Consider the following 20,871-nt stretch of genomic DNA (forward strand, 5'->3'; position numbering starts at 1 on the left):
CGCATCTGCCGATCTTCTCTTCTCTCTCTCTCAATCTCCCCCGCATCTCTTGAAGTAGTTCGCGGCAGCGCTTTTATTACCTGCCTTGCGTATCAAGCCGCGTCCACTTCGCTCCGCCTACCAGTGAACACGCCTCGGCCTGGATTGGTCGCGATGGTTCATTGGTACCTCCCCTCGTGACGAGTTGATGGGGCCACGCCTATGTTCCTGGCCGCTCCTCCCTTCTTCTCCCACTCTGCCACGTGGCTTATGGCGGCGGGCAGGAACAAACCAAAAGGCAGCGGACGCTGAGGCGGCTGCGGCGGGTAGAGTAGCGCAATATGATTTGGAGGGCAGATTACGCCGCAAAATGAATGGAATGGGAATTTGAGAAGGGGGGCTAGGTTATTTGATTAATACAATGCAGATTCAACTATTGGAGACAGATCCTTAACTGAAACACATACTGATGAAATAACTAAATAAGAAGCCTATGGTTTGCTCGGTGTTGCTCGTGGCCTAACTAGGGTGCGACCTTTTAACGTTACAAAGGTAATATTTACAAGTTGTTATTTACAGTATTTACTAGTGAAGGGTTCTCAAAACCGCAACACGGCAGCCTCATTACCTCCAGGGCCGTCCCAGCCCGAAATAACTTTAACTTAGTGTGACACTCAGGTGTGGTCACCCGCTACTATTAACTTCACCCTGAGTGCGACATTTTAAAAACAACTAAGTATGTCCCGCCTGCTGCATTGCATTCTATCTAACAGATTCATGCCCACAGGATAACCGAATCACGGAATTGTCTTCAAACTAAACATTGACGGTGGGGAGCATTATTTACAAAGACACTATTTGGTATTTACACGCGAACCCAGGACCTGTCTTTTGGGAAACAAAAGAAGATGTTTTGATAAGAGGAAAGGCATGCACTGCACTGCACCGATACCACCAGCACCAATAAGCACCATAAAACAAAAAGCACCAGAGCACCAAAATGCACAGTCAGCACCATCCAGTGCACAGTCATCACATTTCAAATAATAATGAAGTATGACGTCTTCTTCTTCTCTGCCGATGTTTCTGGACGACTTCTTGCTTGCTGCCTAGTTGGTAATAAACAAAAAGAGCACAAAACGCATCCACTTTTTAATTATGGCCAGCAGGGGCCAACTAAGGTGGTCCACCTGCATGGCTTAGGTGCCACCGTGACCGTGGTCCGCAAGCAAGATTCCCAGCAGCGATGCCAGGCCCCAAAACGTGGGGTCCATAAATGTGGTGCTCGGCCACAGACCTGTGGTCCATATGGTGGTGCTCGGCCACAACAACGTGCGGTCCATAAGTGTGGTACCGGTCCAGGCAGGCAGCAGCGAGGGTGCGGGCACACAACTGCGGGCACCTGCACACTTTCCCCTCAGCACACAAAGACCAAGGTCCATGAGTGGGGAAGGAAGACAAAGCAGGGTTAGCGGGGTGCAAGGGCGCAAGGGTACACATCAACACAAGGTAATGCAGAGGTGAGGTGCGCAGGAGAGCGAGCGGAGAAAGCTCGTCCCTACCGTACGTCCCCTCTCCCCCCCCCCCGTCCCCCCCTCCCCCCCCCCCGTCACCTAATCTACCATTCATTACCCTTACTTACCCCATATTTACACAATTTTACAAATTCGTCGCTACGTCTTGTCTTCCCCATATCTCCCCTCATTCCAAATTCATTAACAATCCCTCTAACCAAATTTGTCATCAATCAATTTATCACCAATCCCTCCTAAGGAGGAAGAGATGGAACAATGAGCACAATGTCACCCCCATGTCATGATGCGTCTTACATACCAAACATTTGCACAAACCGGTGGTGTGGAGTCCTGTCACTTTGGTGAGTGGATGTAGATGGTGCGAAGAGATTCCAATCCTAACTATACTCTAAATGACTTTAACACACTTACTCTACCCAGGGTCTTTCCCTGCCAAACCATTGGCCATCTTACACTATGTGGTTCTAAGAACCGAATTCCCATTGACCAAACTGTGGTGCTCACCAATTTGGGGTCTCACTCCCCCGATTCTACTCCCTGTGCCCTCGCACAATTTCCGGGCTGAGTCGTGTGGCGCTCCCAGCAGGTCCGCTCACCTGCACACCTCCGCCACTGCAGTTGCCTCCGAGCTTACCTGCTCCTTACCCTAACCTACCTGGGGAAGGCCCTCTGGCGCTCTCACCCCCTACCGCCCTCCCTGGCGTCGGGCTACCCGGGTCCGTCCTCTGGATCCTCGGGCCCCATTGAACAACTACTGGCTCCCAGAGCCTACCTGCGGCCTCACCTGGCCGACATACTAACAGTGGCGGAGTGCCCATTTAATCTTTCTCACTAACAGGCCACACGCCCAGCCATTCCACTTTACTCATGCACCAATCACAACACTCCTGTGCAACTACCCGCACCACATATGCCAATATCCAACCACAATTTACCTACTCCCTCTACCTACTCTTAAGCTACCCTCCCCGGGTACTCGTGAAGGGGTCCATCTTCCCCACTCACTCCTTTCGCACCAACCACTCCACTCCACATATTCCACACTACTCACTCCACACCATTCATTCCATACTCCATACCATCTATTCCATACTTCATTTATTCCATGCTTCATTCACTCCAGACCATCTATTTCATGCAACCATTCCCCATACCTCCGTACTTCACTTACACACCTGGTGCCCACACACCTGGTGGCCCCTGCACACCTGGTGGCACTTGCACCCTCCTTCCCTCCAGGCGCATTCATTCAATACAACGCACAATCACACCTTTCACAATACTCTGCTCAATACACTTTCACTTCTCCAAACCATTGCCTCTCAATTCCTTATTTCATCACTCTCACCACAAACACATAGCATCATCTAAGCTGACTACTCCCTTCTAAGATTCGTGCTTCCCAGTCGCCCCTTATACTATTGCACTCCCTCGTCATTATAATCCACTAATCTGCTATGTCCCCTCTACAGGTACAATGTCGCTACTTAAATCTACAGTTACCTACTGTCATTTCTAAATCCTAACATTATAACCTAACCCTCCCGGGCTAGTTTTCACAGCCATACCCCATAAATCCTATTGCTCCTTTGCCCCCACTTTGTGTGAGGGATGGTAGAGATACCACCCCCCGACACTGGGTATCAATTTTCAACGATCACTATTCCCAATTTCGAATCACTAGTAATTTCAAGCCAATACCCTATCAATTCCAAACAATAACACTATCATCATCACAGTCCGCTATATCTGAGCCTCCTCGGTACTCCATGCATTTTCAAAGCTCGGCTTCGCAAAGCCGCGCAATGCATACGGGTGGTTTGGTCTCCTGCAGGTTGAGTCCATCCGGCATTCGATTCAGGGGAGGAGGTTTCGTCGGGCCAAGGCTCAAGGCACCATCCCGGCACGGGGCCTTGCGCTCCCAAGCGCGATGGCCTAGCCTTGCCCGGGTGGAGCGGCGCCACCACAAGGGGGCGCCGCTCCAACACCTCCTCCTTCCTCTCGAACCGGGCCGCCCGCTTTGCCTGGCAAAGCGCGGACTCAACCGTGCAGGGCGGGGCCCAGCCCGAATCGTGCACAGCGCTCCGAACAGGAGCGACGCGACACCGATCCCCGCCGGTTCCCACAGCACACAATGCCCGGCACGGACCGGGAGCTCGCGTCGGCTATACATCAGCCTAACCGCTGCCCCGGTCAACGTCGATGCTTCACTTGCATGCTCACACCACGCGTTCCGTTCCTTATTCACACATCCAGGTGTCTCCATACACTCCGCACATTCCACCACCGCACTCTGTTACACACCACTCGCTGTTCACACACTCCATAACACACCTTGGCGCACACTCGTCGTTCGCACACTTCTCGCGTGCACTCTACCCCGTTACGTACCCCGTAACCACCACGGGCGTGCACTCTTCCGTTACATCCCCTGTAACACTCCCCATCACGCGCTCCACAACCAACTCAGGTGTGCCTCCCCGCACACTCTCTCCATCCATCTCACTCTCCGTGTCACTCTCATCACACATCACACATACGTGCACTCTCCCTCGCACTCGGTAACACTCTCGCGCTCGGGCGCCATTCGCACACGCGCGCCGTTCACCTTCACACACCTTTTCCTCACACGCGCGCCATTGCCATCCATAACGCGCACCACGGACCTTTTACGAGCGCCCGGGTTACGCCTTGATCCCAAGCGCGTGAAAATTCTTTTCGCGGCAAACACTTTCCTGCAAAATCTCCCCGCACAATATACAGCCCGACTCACCTGGGCGCTTCTTCCTCCTCGCTTCAACACCACCTGCAAATCTTTATTCGGGTTATGCAGCACGACATCATGATGCGAACATGGACTTTGTGCATTATCCATCTCTGCCTTCCGCTGTTGCGCTGCTAAGTCCGGCGTCTCTTCCATTCCAATTTCCACTACTATTTGTACGGTTGGATTTCTTTTTCCTTTAATTTCAATATCTTTTCCCTCGATGACCGCTGCCTCTAATAAAATTTCCTTTTCTACTTCGGCGGTCGCCGGCTTTTCCCATACCACGGGTCGCGATCTCTATACCCGTCCAGTTACCTGCGCCTTGCTCCAACTTGCTTCTCCCGCGCTCCTTGAGTCACGCTACCCCGTCGTGTACAAATGCGCTTTTCCTGCCCGACCTGCGGTTAACCTCCCTTTCACACTCCCTTGCTTCATACCGGGCTTTGTCCCTCACTAGCCCCTCATTAATTTCTCGGGCTTGGCCATTTATGCCCTCCAATTTGCTTCCGAGTCCCTCCAATTTGCTTCCTAATCCCCCCAATTTGCTTCCCAATTGCTCACTGGTACCTCTTGCTTCATCCCTCATTGCATCCATCTTATTTTCCATCTGCTTACTATTCTTTGCCATCTCCATTTGTATGACCGCCTGTAGCTGCGCCATGAGAGCCTGCATGTCAAAGCCCGCTGGTACAGCGGGCTCGGCTACCGCGGCCACGTGCGAGGTGCCGCCATCTTGTGCTGCAGCGACCACGTGCGAGGCGCCGCCATCTTGTGCGCCTGCAACCCCCTCTACCGCACCTTCTTCAACCTCCTCCTCTATCTCCCTCATCTCCTCCCTGGGGTCCTGGGTCGACTCTATCCCCTCTTCTATCTCCCCCACCGGCATCCGATCGCCTTGACCATCCATGGCACGACTCAATTTGGATGTTAAACAAAATTTCGGCCGCTTGTAATTTTGACCAAATTTTTTCCAATGGATTAAAATTTGGTTCGGGCTTCAAATCCCACTCCCCGACACCAATTGTTGCGGACAATAGCACAATTGGTGTCCAAAATTTGGTCTAAATAAATTTAGTCCCAGGTTCTAAATCCCACTCCTGACACCAATTGTTGCGGATCTCAGACTACGGCGCTCCCCTTACCGAGGGGGGTTTAATCCCCTCGTCTATTACACTGGCCGTCCGAGGCCTAGAAGGTATCGCGCTCCTTTGCGGGGTTGAGGTTGACCAGGGTGACTGGTCAATGGGGTCCCAGATACCTTTGCCAACCTCGCCGCAAAGCAGGGCGCTACTTCTGCCCGAGCCACGGACAAGATGGAACATTGCCGAGTGGTTTAGCAATCCGAAGCTCGAGCTGTTAGCAATAAAACTAACCCGATTCTGAGCGGTTCTAATCGTGCCACAGGTACTCAATGGGGAAAAGACTAAAGCGACCGGATGAGAGGAACCAAAGATTAAGAAGGGTGAAGGAAGAACAAATATGATTTATTAACTACCTAAAAGAGGAAACGAAAGGCAAGAAGAATATACAAAAGAAGGAAATAAAAGGACATAAGGCACGCTTATCTAAACAGTCTTAACTTATCACGACCCCAGGACAAACAGACAGACTCACACGGAAGGGTAGCTGGTAGGGGAGGAAGGTCCAGGCAGATGGTTCCAGGCGATGGGATCCGTCCAGGCTCCGGGTCCGCGGGCGAAGAACGGCAGGCAGCTTCGCGTATCGTTGGCGCGCGACCGGACCTTACATATGCGAGGGGCTGGAATCTGCGTACGTATAGCGTGCCGAACGCTCTCAAACCCACATGTATCACACGATCGTCCCAAGCAATCCTCCGCGCAATGTTCTTATCATTCGCCGCCTCTGCGCTGTTCTCTCAAGTTTGCCGATCTTCTCTCCTCTCTGCCGATCATCTCCCCCGCATCTGCCGATCTTCTCTTCTCTCTGTCTCTCGATCTCCCCCGCATCTCTTGAAGTAGTTCGCGGCAGCGCTTTTATTACCTGCCTTGCGTATCAAGCCGCGTCCGCTTCGTTCCGCCTACCAGTGAACACGCCTCGGCCCGGATTGGTCGCGAGGGTTCATTGGTACCTCCCCTCGTGATGCGTTGATGGGGCCATGCCTATTTTCCTGGCCGCTCCTCCCTTCTTCTCCCACTCTGCCACGTGGCTTGATCTTTTCTACCCCCACTAATTTCGGTCCCCTTGTGGTTTTATACCTCTCCTCTCCCCCCCCCCCCCCCCTCCCCTTCCCACGCCTCCTGCCCCCAAGCCCTCTCCCTCCCACAGATCTCCCGATGTCCCTGCTCTCAAATGTTGTGGTTGTGTGCTTCCCCTTCTCTCCCCATCTTGTCTTCCGCTCCCTCTTTTTGTATATTTTGTTTGTCTGGTTGATTTGTTTGTGAAATAAATGTTAGCTCTTTCACGAGCCTCGATTCAGTATCAAAAAAAAAAAATTAAAAAAAATAATACAATGCAGATTCAACTATTGGAGACAGATCCTTAACTGAAACACATACTAATGAAATAACTAAAGAAGAAGCCTATGGTTTGCTACGTGTTGCTCGTGGCCTAACTAGGGTGCGACCTTTTAACGTTACAAAGGTAATATTTACAAGTTGTTATTTACAGTATTTACTAGTGAAGGGTTCTCAAAACCGCAACAATATATATTGTCGCGCGAATCCTTCCGGTTAATACCAGGGCTCGCGAATGACCAAACGGCTTTAATGAAGGCGACGACCAAATACGGATTCGGCTATAAGCACGGGGCGGAAGAATGAAGGGGAAGAAGCGGCAAGCGCGTATCTGTAAAGGGAATGAACTCAAACGGGAATCCGGTTTAAAAAGGAATGGAAAATAATACAATGGTTTATTTTAAATAAAGATCGGGACAGGAAAATACGCGCCGGTAATAAAATGTCCTAATCGGGACGTCCCCACACCGAGTTCCAAATACGAGACAGAGGAAAACTAATCAATAAAATAACTGTCCCGTCGCGTAGTGTTCTGTGGGGTGCGGCCTTATCTGTCAGTAGTCTTGTCCGCCGTCCCACCCGCTTGGGATCCTTGGATCCTAGGATCCTGGGTTCGAATCCCGGTCGATCGCTAAATTAACACCAGGGGGGTTGATTCAGGCTGCCATCCTTCCGAGGTCGGCAAGTTGAGTACCAGCTTGCTGGGATGAATAATCCCGGTGTGTACCCTGGTTTAGAATAGGTACACCGTATCCCTGCGCATCGTAAGAGGCGACTAAGGGTTGGCGTCAGGAAGGGCATCCAGCCATAAAAACATTGCCTCAAACAGGGAACCATGATTGTCATGGGGCCCGCAAGGCTAACCCCCGTTCTAGCGAGGAAAATGGCCTTAAAACGATCATTCATTCATTCAGTCTTGTCTGCCGTCCAACGCGGCTCCGAGCTCCGGCGTGAAGATACCCTCCGTCCGCTTCGCCCACCCTCTGCCAGGCCCCGAGTGAACCCGCTCGCCCCGGCCTCGTCCTCTCCATGGCACGCCTCGCTCCAAACTCCTCGCCGGTCGCACACGAGGTCCGTTCGATCACAGCACCAAACGCACCGAGCACCGCTCCAAGCTCCGAGCACCAAAGGTTCAGGCGCGACGCCAACGACCACCAGGACCTCTCAATCCGAAGAGCCAAGAACGAAGAACGAAGAACCAGCATGACTCAATACCAAGAGCGAAGCACGGAGGGGTCCAGCGCAGACGCAAAAAGAGCCAGAAAAAATCAGTGCGAATGCCCGCCAGCGAGTCCTTTTTAAACTTGGCCTCTGACTTCAGCTCTGGCGCGTTACCAATCAGCGCCTCAATTATTGTCATCTCTCGAACCTTCTCACGCGCTGGCTTCCTCCCATTGGCCGAGTGCTTCCCGCCCAAGTGGTGTTGCTCGCTCCTCCCCCTGTCCAATCAACAGTCCTCCTGGGCGTGGCTCCCAGCCTTGCTCGATGCTTGGTTGCCCACGCCGGTGTTGTACGCGGCCGCTGCCTGCTTGTCTTTCCGGTCAGTCATTGTAAGGGGAGGGAATTATTTAATGTGTGCACTAAGGGATCCATCTACATGTCTATGTGAATGCTTTGCCATAAGGGACACAGGTTTGGCGACAGGTGGAACGACAAACAAAGGAATATTACCCATAATCCCTGTACTAATTAGCATGCCCCGCCCCCCTCACGGCGGGGACACCAATACAGCTTATACCGACATCCGGCTAACCATAGAACTTATTACAGGTAGATTCCCTATCACGACAGTCGAGTACCTACCTGTACAGATCTACCTGGCTCTAGATATTCTTTTACCCGCCAACATAACAATATATACAGTCGTGGCCAAAAATATTGGCACCCTTGCACTTTTTTCAAATAACTCGCAATATTGTCTCTAAAAATAAGTGGAAATTAACAAAAGTGTTTGGTCTCCACAATTCTTTATTTCACTGTTAATATTACAGAACCTTTGTTTTTGATTCAGAACTGAATATATCCTTTTAAATCAGAAAATAAAAGGAAATGGCATTGACAAAATTATTGACACTCTCGACTTAATATTTGGTAGCACAACCTTTGGACAAAATACCTGCAGTCAAGCACTTCCGATAGCCATGAATGAGCTTCCTCCACCTCTCTACTGGCAGTTTGTCCCACTCTTCTTGTGTAAACTGCTCCAGTTCTCCCAGATTTGAAGGGTGCCTTCTCCCAACTGCTGCTTTCAGATCTCCCCACAGGTGTTCAATGGGATTTAGATCTGGACTCATTGCTGGCCACTTCAGAACAGTCCAGCGTTTTGTCTTGAACCATTCCTGGGTGCTTTTTGAAGTGTGTTTGGGGTCATTGTCCTGCTGCAACACCCATGACCTTCGATGGAGACCCAGCTTTCTCACACTGGGTTGAACATTGCGCTCCACGATGACTTGGTAATCTCCTGATTTTATGACGCCATGCACACATTCAAGGTACTCAGTGCCAGAGGCAGCACAGCAACCCCAAAACATCACTGAACCTCTATGTTTGACTGTAGGGAAGGTGTTCTTTTCTTTGAAGGCTTCATTTTGTTTTGTGTGCACATAGAGATGATGTGCTTCACCAAAAAGCTCTAATTTGGTCTAATCTGTCCACGGGACATTCTCCCAGAAGGATTTTGGCTTGTTCAGGTGTGTTTAGGCAAACTCCAGTTGGTCTTTCTTATGTCTCTCTCTCAGCAGTGGGGTCTTCCTGGGTTTCCTACCATAGAACTCCCTTTCATGGAGTTGGCGACGGATGGTGTGAGTTTAAACTGTCGTACCTTGTGTCTGAAGGTCAGCTTGAATCTGTTTGGCAGTTTATCGAGGTGCTTTCTCCACCATTCGAACAATCCTTCGCTGCAATCTTAGATCAAGTTTTCTCTTGCGGCCACGTCCAGGGAGGTTGGCTACAGTGCCATGGGCTTTAAACTTCCTGATAACTTTGCGTATGGTGGACACAGGAGCTCAAAGTCTGTATATATACATATACATTAGTGCTGGGGGATAATCGTGCTTTAGATTTACTATCGCGATAACGTTAATGGAGATTTATTATCGCGATAACTACTGCTTATGCTTTGGAAGGTAAATCGCACCTTGAACCCGGATATTCACGGTGTATTGACTGCATTTAGCTTCTCTCAAAAGATATACCTGTATTAAATGCAGCTATATAAAATAAAGAAGGTGATATAATATTGAATGTATATTCTCTAAGATGTAATTTAAATGGTATATCATCATAAAACAATAAACGTCGAAACAAAAACAACTATTCAAGGAAACACGGTGCTTCTGGTGTCGAAATCGGTGATCCGTTTGAGTTATCGTTGTCTGTGTGTGAAGTTAAGCACTGAAATAAAATCATCTCAATTATCAAGAAGGTGAACGTACTCGGGGTGCGACCTGCAGTTTAGTCCGGTGAGCTTATGCAATCGAGCAGTGACTAGGTCAGTCAATCAATCAATCAGTCAGTGAGTGAGTGAGTGAGTGAGTGAGTGAATGAGTCTGTAATCACTTCAGTCATTATCGCTGAACCAAACACACGATTTCGATTAAACTTTGCCACAAGCTTCATATTTGATGCCTAATGAAGGTGTATTTACCACATCAAAATATAGCAAGGTTGTCTTCGGGGAGTAGGGTGGAGGTTTTAACCCCCCGCAAAATAGGTATTTGCTCTCTTCTCCGAAACTACACACACTGTTTCAAAGAGACTTCATCACAGCCTTCATCGCCCATGATGTACCAAAGTTTGTTCCCGGCATTAAAAATATCAGGGTCTGTGGGGAGTTTGAGTGACTGTTGCTCCTGATCCAGGTGAGCTTCAGGACCCGCTGTCCTATTTTTGTCACGACATAGGAATGCTTGGCATTTATTATTCGTGATGTTCCACATCAAAGACTATATTTCAAATGTCTGAAGATAATCATGTATGACTTTCTCCATAAATGTCCCAATTGGCAAGCAGCTTGTTTGGTGTGTTCCATAAGCAAGCAGCTTGCTTGGTGTGTTCCATAAGCAAGCAGCTTGCTTGGTGTGTTCCATTAGCAAGCAGCTTGCTTGGTGTGTTCCATAAGCAAGCAGCTTGCTGGGTGTGTTCCGTTAGCAAGCTGCTTGCTTGCTGTGTTCCGTTAGCAAAGAGCTTGCTTTGATTCATACGCCTGTATGAAGAACTAATGCATTTTATTTGCCAGTTGTAGGGCACCCCTTTATATGAACTTTTCTAGAGCATTACTTGGTTCCTCCTAAGAACACAAGGGTAGTCCAGCATGCACACGGGATTTTTTTGAATGTCCCTTATTGTCTATTGTTTGGCATTTTCTACAAGTCCCTTCTATTCTATACTTTGCCACATGGCATATACCATATATAAAGGGGCCTTTTCTATCCCCCTGGAATTTCCCCCAAATTCCCCAATTTTCCCCCTACATGGTTCTCAACACACTAATTACATTATTTATATTATCATGACAATCGTGATAATGAGGTCCATTATCGTGATATAGATTTTTCCGTTATCGCCAGGCCTAATATACATTCGGACGTGGACGGGCTTTGCATTTGAGATGCTTTCTCGTTCTACTTGAAAAAGTGACGTCGATCTGGCAGGTTGGCGCTTCCTAACATATCAACATCCCGAAGCGTGTGCTGTCAGTTTTAGGGTATCCTGGTGTTAAATTTGCAATGATAATAATGTATCCTTGTGTTGTGTGACGATATCTACAACCTCGGTTACCAATTTTGGTGTCAGACGACAATGACCAGCTGCTTTCCCTTCCAAGCTACAATCACTACGGCTGAGTTTTAGCAAAACGATCAAATGAGCCAACGGTGTTTTTATTGCCTTTGACGTCTCTCATCACGGAGTCAAAGTTCATCAGTGAATATTGATCGTTTTACCACAATATACAATTCCACAACTGGAACTATGCCACTGCATATCCACTAGCTTGTCTTGCCCTCTCCACCGACCACTCTCTTACCCCCTCTTCCCCGAACCCCCAAATAAAGCACGTTCAATATTATTAGGTGCAATGCATCCCAAAGTAAATATTCACCATAAAATGACTTGTTCTTTCGTTTGTAGCACAAGGCTGTGGAGTCGCATCATTGGCTTGAGGGGAGCGTCGGCTGTGCCGCTAATCCAGTGCCTCCTGTAGGTTAGTGCAGGAATTTGTAATTTGTCCAGGGTGCTAGCGATAGCTCGCCGACTCTTCGGGAAGGACACCATGGGATCATGGGATCTTTAATGTCCACCAACTAATGTCGGCAGACGCGATGCTAGTTTAACGTCCGTCCAAGGGTCGGCACACACATTGACAAATCACCGTGCCTGTGAAACACCAGGACGACAGTTTATAGCTGGGTCGGGATTCTAACCCACACTAGACAGATTAGAGACGATTGTGCATCTTGTCAGCCCATAAAGTGACTGATGTTACTGAAATTACATTTGAGGCAAGGCTTATGTTGGAACCAGGAGTAACCCGCGATAATATTTGAGAGGTGACACAATAAACAAGGTAGCTGTTGCAATTTGAGTAATAGTGTAAAATACACATCACCGTCTTGTCTGCACTTGAGTTTACAATCCTTTGGTATCTCCCTGCAGACCAGACGTTGGAACTTGAGGAAAGGTTGATAGACTGCGATCGCCTCTGCTGCTTTAATGGCCTCCATTATTCCCCTTTTGTGGGATCGGCCAGGGAAGGTTTTTGGCCCAACTTTTTACAAACTGGCTTTGCTGACCTTGACGTTTGACTGAATATGGCAGGAAGTTAGAATTTGTTTTGGTCACCGGCAATAATTCACCTACACATCGCAAAAGACCCCGTGGGATCTTTAACTTTCACCAACTCGTGCAGATTGGTCCTCCACTTAACGTCCGACTGAGAGACCGCGTACTCTGTGCTGCAACGCCAAACCTGTGAAGTACAAATCCGACGGTCTATAGTCAGGCTGAGAATGGATCCCAGACTAGACGGCTCAAGGGTGAATGTGCTACCATCATGTGCTTGGGGAAGGGAAGGAGTGATGTAGTAAAATTAAACGTTTCGATAGTAAATACAAGTATTTTTGGGCCTTGCAGGAAGAGAATGAAATACAAGCAGGAGGATGGAGAGGAAAAATTGGACACCAAGGTGAAGGCGGAAACCCTGGACATCAGTCCAACAATTGCAGTCATCTTTGTGCTCATGATGAGCACGATGATTGTGTTGCTTTACTTCTTCTACGACTACTTTGGTAGAGTACTTGTTTTGTTCTTATTTTTAACACATTTATGAGCATTTGTTTGGCCAGGTAGCCTGGTGTTGGGCTAGCGGCTAGGGTGCCAGCTTAGGATCCTAGGATCCTGGGTTCGAATCCCGGTCGATGGCTGAATTAACGCCAGGGGGGTTGACTCAGCCTGTCATCCTTCCGAGGTCGGCAAATTGAGTACCAGTTCACTGGTAATTCCCTGTTTGTCGTAAAAAGGCGACAAAAAGGGTTGGCGGCAGGAAGGGCATCCGGCCGTAAAACATTGCTTCAAAAAGGGGACCAAAAAAAAAACAACAACCACGGTCCCCGAAAAAGGCCAACCCCCGCTTGTGGGGAAAAATGGCCTCTAAAGGTGTTTTTTTGTTGTTTTTTTGGCCAGAAATGTAATATTTCACAAATGATTCATTCGGTTTTTTTGGGGGGGTTTATTTATACATAATCGAGGCTCGGGGGAGTATTAGTACACCGACCGGATCAGGATGTAACAGGACAAAAGGAACAGCAAAGAGAGGGGGGGGGGGGGGGGGGGAAAACACCAACAGCAGAGAGAGGGGGGGAAACACCAACAGCAGAGAGAGGGGGGAAACACCAACAGCAGAGAGAGGGGGGAAACACCAACAGCAGGAAAAGTGAAAAGAGCGGAATGTGAATGAAAAGAAAAGAGGAACTGAAAAGGAATTCAGGAATTGACAATAAAAAGACAGATGATGGTGAAATAACGTTTGTTTGTTTTTTTAACCTTCTTTTTTATGGAGTGAGAGTCATGGAAGAGCAAGGCAGAACTGACAGTGGGACAAACATCTCAGGAATGAACGAAGAAGAAAAGAGGAGATGGAGGAAACACTGAAAGTAGCAAGTAAAATGATTGTGTTAGGAAAGGTTAATGGAGGGGGGTGGGGGGGGGGGGCAACAACATAAATGATGCCCGGACAGAATTGGGGATGATGAGAGACGGTGGTGCGCAGGTGTCCCATGGATGGGAGAAATGTGGAATAACATAATTTTACTGCATTGCAGAAGAAAACTTCACCAAGAAGAAAACTTACCAGCCTCGGTGATGTAACGGTTGGAGCGTGAATTTCGGCCAAAGAGTGTCGTTTGTTTTATCTGTGGAGTTTTAAGGTTATAAATCTCTGACTTCATCGTTTGAGCCTCTCAACTGTTCCAGCTCCTGAAGTCCCCATTGTAGAGGGGTTGAAAGCACTCTCGTGTATGATGTGCAAAAATCATTGCGTGCACACAAGTGATTTACATCTTTGAATATTCCATACCGCTCTCATCAGACGTTTTACAAGGACATCTCGGTGACATCTCCGTGACATCTCGGTGACATTTCGGAGACATCTCCATGACATCTCCGTGACATGTCGGTGACATCTCTGTGACATGTCGGTGACATCTCCGTAACATGACGGTGACATCTCCGTGACATGTCAGTGACATCTCCATGACATCTCGGTGCTGTTTTCATAGCTACCCAGAGTGATAAACTTTTCGGATATGCTTCTGTTTCCTGACTTTCGTTTGCAGAGCGGTTTCTCTTTGACGGAAACATTGATCAAGACTTTGACTTGTAGGGGTCCTGCAGTGTCAGTGATAAACAATGACATTTTGTTGTGATGTCATCTCTCGTTTTCACCATCAGGCTGGTTATCAGTATCCTTTAGGTAGTTTGAATACCAAGCACCAGCATTTCTAATATGAGGTCCGACTGGTCTTCGAGCATCTTTGTAGCACGTGACACAGTGGAGCATAATCATACTTTGTTTCCAGGGTCTGGTGTTAGTGGTGATTATGTGGTAGTTTTGAGTATGAATAAGGCAAAGTTATTACTGGGTAATCGGTATAATCGGTATAACGTAAGTTATTACTGCGTAATTTGGATTGTGACACAATCGGTATTTTTGTTATCATCAACTGGCAGTAAACAATTTCGAATTTTCATGATTTTAGCCCATCTCCTGCACAGCAATAGATGGGGTTTTGTGTGTGTGTGTGTGTGTGTGTGTGTGTGTGTGTGTGTGTGTGTGTGTGTGTGTGTGTGTGTGTGTGTGTGTGTGTATGTGTGTATATATATATGTGTATATATGTGTGTGTATGTGTGTATGTATATATACTGAAACGCAAAAGAAACTTACCACCTTTGAAACCTTTAAATATCAACAATAACACTGCGTGTAGTAAATGTGTGAACTTATTTGTGGACAATAGTGTCCTCACTGTCAGACAAAACGGTCATGGATGGTCACTTGAACCTTCAATGGTCACTTCATAGCACAGCTGTTGAACAGCCGTTTTGACTGTCAGTGATTAGCCAAAGGGTATGGGATGATTTTAATGAGCTACACGTGATGTCTTGATATTGGCTTTAAAAAGGCCAGTGCAAAATGGGCATTTTGACCGAAAAATTTGACCATTTTGACCAACTTCAAAAAGACCGAAAACACAAAAGAAACTTACCACCTTTGAAACCTTTAAATATCAACAATAACACTGCGTGTAGTAAATGTGTGAACTTATTTGTGGACAATAGTGTCCTCACTGTCAGACAAAACGGTCACGGATGGTCACTTGAACCTTCAATGGTCACTTCATAGCACAGCTGTTGAACAGCCGTTTTGACTGTCAGTGATTAGCCAAGGGGTACGGGATGATTTTAATGAGCCGCACGTGATGTCTTGATATTGGCTTTAAAAAGGCCAGTGCAAAATGGGCATTTTGACCAAAAAATTTGACCATTTTTACCAACTTCAAAAAGACAAACGCAAAAGAAACTTATCACTTGTTTGAAATGTAATAAAATTGTAACAGTTCAAAATAAAACAAACCAACAATTGCTTATTGAAACATTGGCATTTTATTGATGACATGTCAAGTTTTTGACCAAGATACACCATCTCATCAGTTTGTGCAATGTCACAGGGTGCAATGTCAGTCCCCTTTCAATAGCGTGTGTGGCCACCATTGTTTTGGATACAGGCAGTGCATCATCGGCGTATACTGCCTACCAGTCTTTGGATGGATTGCTGCTGGATTCTGTCCCACTCAGTCCTCAATGTCTGAAGCAGCTCTGCCCGTGTCCTGGCCCTGCCAACTACGCGTCTCCCAAGCTCATCCCACAGGTGCTCTATGTGATTCAGGTCAGGGGAGAGCGCAGGCCACTGCATGGTGTTAATGTTCTCGCCTTGGAGAAATGCAGTGGTAAAGCGAGCAGCATGGGGACGAGCGTTGTCATGCTGAAAGGTTCTCAGTTCTGGGTGGTCTAGCAGGAATGGCAGCAGATGAGGTCGCAGGATGTTATCCACATACCGCTGGGCGTTAAGATTCCCATCCACAACCACCAGTGGCGTCCTGTACCGGCCTGATATGGCGGCCCACACCATCACACTTGGGCCACCCCACCTGTTGGCTTGACGCACGCAACAATCGGCATATCGCTCGCCAGTTCTTCTCCAGACACGCTCACGCCCATCAGGACTGTCCACACAGAACCTTGACTCATCGCTGAAAGCGACCTCGTTCCACTGCGCCAAGGTCCACCGGTGATGCTGCTGGCACCATCTCTGTCGGTTGCGGCAATGGGCAGCCGTTATCACGGGGCCTCTGTATGGTCTTCTGGCAGTCAGACCATAGTCATGCAGTCGTCTTCGTGCAGTATCATTGGAGATCCGTGGGTTTGCACGCCCCGGAGTTTCTGCCGCAGTGCGGGATGCTGGACGGAATCGATTTTGACTTCGGACCATCTGCCTGTCCTGCCTTGCAGTGGTGACTCTTGGCCTCCCTGATCGAGGTCTGTCATCTGCAGAGTTGTGGAGGGTGTCTCTGACCACCAGGGCCGATATCGTCTGGTGTGAACAGCCAAGGCGATGTGCCACCTCACGGTAGCTCAGTCCGCCTTGCAGCATGCCCAGGGCACGCTGCCGTTGATCCCTTGACAATCCTGGCATGTTGATTGAAATGCCCATTTTGCACTGGCCTTTTTAAAGCCAATATCAAGACATCACGTGCAGCTCATTAAAATCATCCCGTACCCCTTGGCTAATCACTGACAGTCAAAACGGCTGTTCAACAGCTGTGCTATGAAGTGACCGTTGAAGGTTAAAGTGACCATCCATGACAGTTTTGTCTGACAGTGAGGACACTATTGTCCACAAATAAGTTCACACATTTACTACACGCAGTGTTATTGTTGATATTTAAAGGTTTCAAAGGTGGTAAGTTTCTTTTGCGTTTTCGGTCTTTTTGAAGTTGGTCAAAATGGTCAAATGTTTCGGTCAAAATGCCCATTTTGCACTGGCCTTTTTAAAGCCAATATCAAGACATCACGTGCAGCTCATTAAAATCATCCCGTACCCCTTGGCTAATCACTGACAGTCAAAACGGCTGTTCAACAGCTGTGCTATGAAGTGACCATTGAAGGTTCAAGTGACCATCCATGACCGTTTTGTCTGACAGTGAGGACACTATTGTCCACAAATAAGTTCACACATTTACTACACGCAGTGTTATTGTTGATATTTAAAGGTTTCAAAGGTGGTAAGTTTCTTTTGCGTTTCAGTATATATATATATACAGTATATATATATATATATATATATATATATATATATATATATATATATATATATATATATATTACACGTGTGGCAGACGGTACTTATCGCTCCCATTAAGGTACAGCATAGCTGGATGGGATACCTTAATGGCGGTTCACCACTGTAGACGGGTCAATATACAACCAGAACAGCCGTACCCCAAAAAAATTGCAAATTTTAGTTTTATTGCATTTCCTTATATTTTAAGACTTACTTAGGAACATATCAAAAGTTGGACAGAAATGGACCATGGGAAAGTAAAAATTTTTGACATGATAAAAATGTCACAAAACCATGCACGATTCACTACGTCGAAAACGTCTTTGGTTTTTTATTTTTGTTTCTTTTTGTTTATATAAATTAATTTGTTCCACTGAGACCAGCTGCAAAGGCAACATTTTATAACACTTGTTTCGTGTCTTTAACAATGTTTACATCTGCTACCTGACACATGTCTTTAACAATATGACCTCCCAGCATGTAGGCTAATGACCTAATTCCTCACTGGTAGTTGTGCAGCTTGACTGAGTAACAACTCCACATGAATGAGTTAATTACACCTAATTAGGACTCAATTGGACAACGTTGTATGGTAAACATTGGAGATACAATACAATACAACCAAGGAGATACAGTACAATACAACCAAGGCCAAGGCAGTAGCAAAAAGACAGGTAGGCCTATGCATACAATTGCCCCATATATTCTACATGTATTTTGTACTCCTACAACTGTAGTGTATGATGGTATTTATTTTCCAGGTTCTAGAGTTGTGGGGATGCATATTTATTTAATAGGAATGGGACCAGTTGATTGGGGGAAGGGGGGGGGGGGGGGGTTCTATCAGTATGTTTTTCTTCTGGACTATACATATCTTTTCCTGGTGCACCTTGTGACTAAGCAACAGAGCCCTTGTATATAATTCATTTCAGATGCAGAAAGCAATGGGATGACCACTATGCAGATTATTCCATAGTATGTTTCCTCCTAATATATATCTTACATAAATATCTCAGTTTCAGGGGCGGAGAATGCTCTGATGGCATTCAATGTATATGGCCAATGTAAATTGACTGCATGCTTCTAAAAGATCTCATTTTTGTATTTTCAGAGATAGAAAATGAACTCTTTATATGGTAAAGAGACCTGCCCTTTATGCCAAAGGGGATTGGACTGTGAGGAAACAGTATCAGTTCGTGAGAAAGGAGCAGAAGGCATCAACCGTGCAAGTGCCGAAAGGGGTGTTGACATCAGAATTCTAGCTGGTACCAGTGTTCACAAATCATGCCGAGTGAATCACATAAACAAAAAGGACATTGCTTTAACCAAGAAGGATCATGCGGAATCAGGTCCATCAGTCAAGAGGAGTGCTCGCATTTCCCTGGGACCATATGACAGTAAAACACATTGCCTTTTCTGCGGCACTGAAGTTAAGGAAGAGGGCCCAAAGCGAGGCCATGCAGAAACAGCCAGTTTTGGCTACGTGAAGACTGACGCATTTGTTAAAACTATATCAGTTCATTGCAAAACAAGGAGCGATGAATGGGCCCTTGCTGTTCAAGGCCGCATTGAATATTTTGAGGGTGATCTCCATGCAGCTGACTGTGTGTACCACAAGTCCTGCAACATTAATTTCCGCACAATGCGAGACATTCCACAACGGTTCAAGCCGACTGAGTCAAACAAGAGACGAAAAATGGGAAGGCCTAAGGACAGTGACCAGAATGAGGCTTTCGATAAGGTGTGCTCTTTTCTTGAAGACAATGATGAGGAACAGTTAACAATTACAGACCTCGTGGCTAGAATGGAACAATACCTGGGCGATAGTGAATCCAATGCATATGGGAACCAATACATGAAGGAACAGCTTAAAAAACGATATGGTGAATCTATATTCATGGCAGAGGGTAGAGGCTTAAAAGACATTGTGACATTCAGAGAAAAAATGTCCCAGATCCTCCGTGACCACTACAATGCACCACGAGAAGATGATGAAGAAGCACAAAAACGTGCAATTCTTCAGACTGCTGCAAAACTAATAAAAAGTGACATAAAAACAACAGTTGCACCACATGGGGATACATACCCAACTACTGCAGACCTAAGCCTTACTGCTGCATTGGGGTATGTCCCAACTAGCCTGCGATTCTTGCTGCAGCATCTTTTGGTCGGGAAAGATACATCTAGGGAGGTTGCTGGTATTGGACAAGCAGTCATCCAAGCAGTGCGTCCAAGGGCTGTAATTGCACCATTGCAGCTTGGTCTTGCAGTGCAAATGCATCACTTGTATAGGTCTCGTTTCTTGATAGATAGTCTATCAACCTTTGGCTTTTCCTCATCTTACTCCGAAGTGCAACGGTTTGAAGTAAATGCAGCCTCTTCTCTTGCTCCGGATGTGTTTGGAGGTGACACCGACATTCTTGATACATCCTTGTTATTTGCTGGAGACAATGTGGACCACAACATCATAACGTTGGATGGAAAGGGTACCTTTCATGGGATGGGCATGATAGCAGCTATTACACCAGGGCGTCAATCTAGCCACATCATATCTAGAAAGAAAATGTCTGACAGGAAGCTCGTCGAACTGACGAAGATCAATATAATAGATTACCGCTATGCAGAGCACGTCAACCGCAACCTCAAATTTCAGCCCCTCCCTTTGTTATCAATTTGTGATCGCCCAATTGACATATTATGGGAGATGTCATTTTGCTTCGAAAAGAGTGCACCAAATTGGCAAGGCATGATGCACTTTCTGCATGAGGAGTGTGATCACCCAGGGAAAGCCTCAATACAGTTTCTCCCAATGATTGATATGAACCCAGGTGACAAAACCTGCATCTTGTCAACTCTTGATTACCTGAGCAAACTTGCATCAAAACACAACATGCCAGCAATCATCACATTTGACCAACCGCTGTTTTGGAAGGCCTCTGAGATAGTGAATGCTCTTCCTGCTGATAACCCAATCCATAATGCAGTGCTACTGCTTGGGAGCTTCCACACATTAATGAATTTGTTGGGTGCCATTGGAAGTTTGATGGATGGAAGTGGACTGAAAGAGATCCTGGAAACAGTGTATGGTCAAAATGCTGTTGTGCACATGCTGAGTGGGAAGGCGGTGCAACGTGCTTTTCGTGGCCATTTGCTTGTGGATCAGTGTCTTACACGTCAGGTTGTTGGCAAGATTGTGGAAGTTGACCCTGGGTTTCAAGA

General features: G+C 47.1%; 1 protein-coding gene across 12 annotated transcripts in view; it reads left to right on the forward strand.

Moving 5' to 3' along the window:
* LOC137421208 (signal peptide peptidase-like 2B) overlaps positions 1-20,871 on the forward strand; it is a 142,223-nt gene that overhangs the window by 86,019 nt on the left and 35,333 nt on the right. For all 12 annotated transcript variants that reach the window (XR_013622386.1, XR_013622387.1, XR_013622382.1 and 9 more), the window contains exon 6: positions 12,888-13,042. Coding sequence is in view for 5 of the 12 variants with exons in the window: in XM_068107029.2 (XP_067963130.2) it covers positions 12,888-13,042 (155 nt within the window). In the remaining 7 variants the exon portion in view is untranslated. The remainder of the gene's footprint in view (positions 1-12,887; positions 13,043-20,871) is intronic.

This window comes from Myxine glutinosa, chromosome 2, assembly GCF_964187855.1.
Source record: "Myxine glutinosa chromosome 2, kmMyxGlut1.1, whole genome shotgun sequence".
In the NCBI taxonomy this organism is placed as follows: domain Eukaryota; kingdom Metazoa; phylum Chordata; class Myxini; order Myxiniformes; family Myxinidae; genus Myxine; species Myxine glutinosa.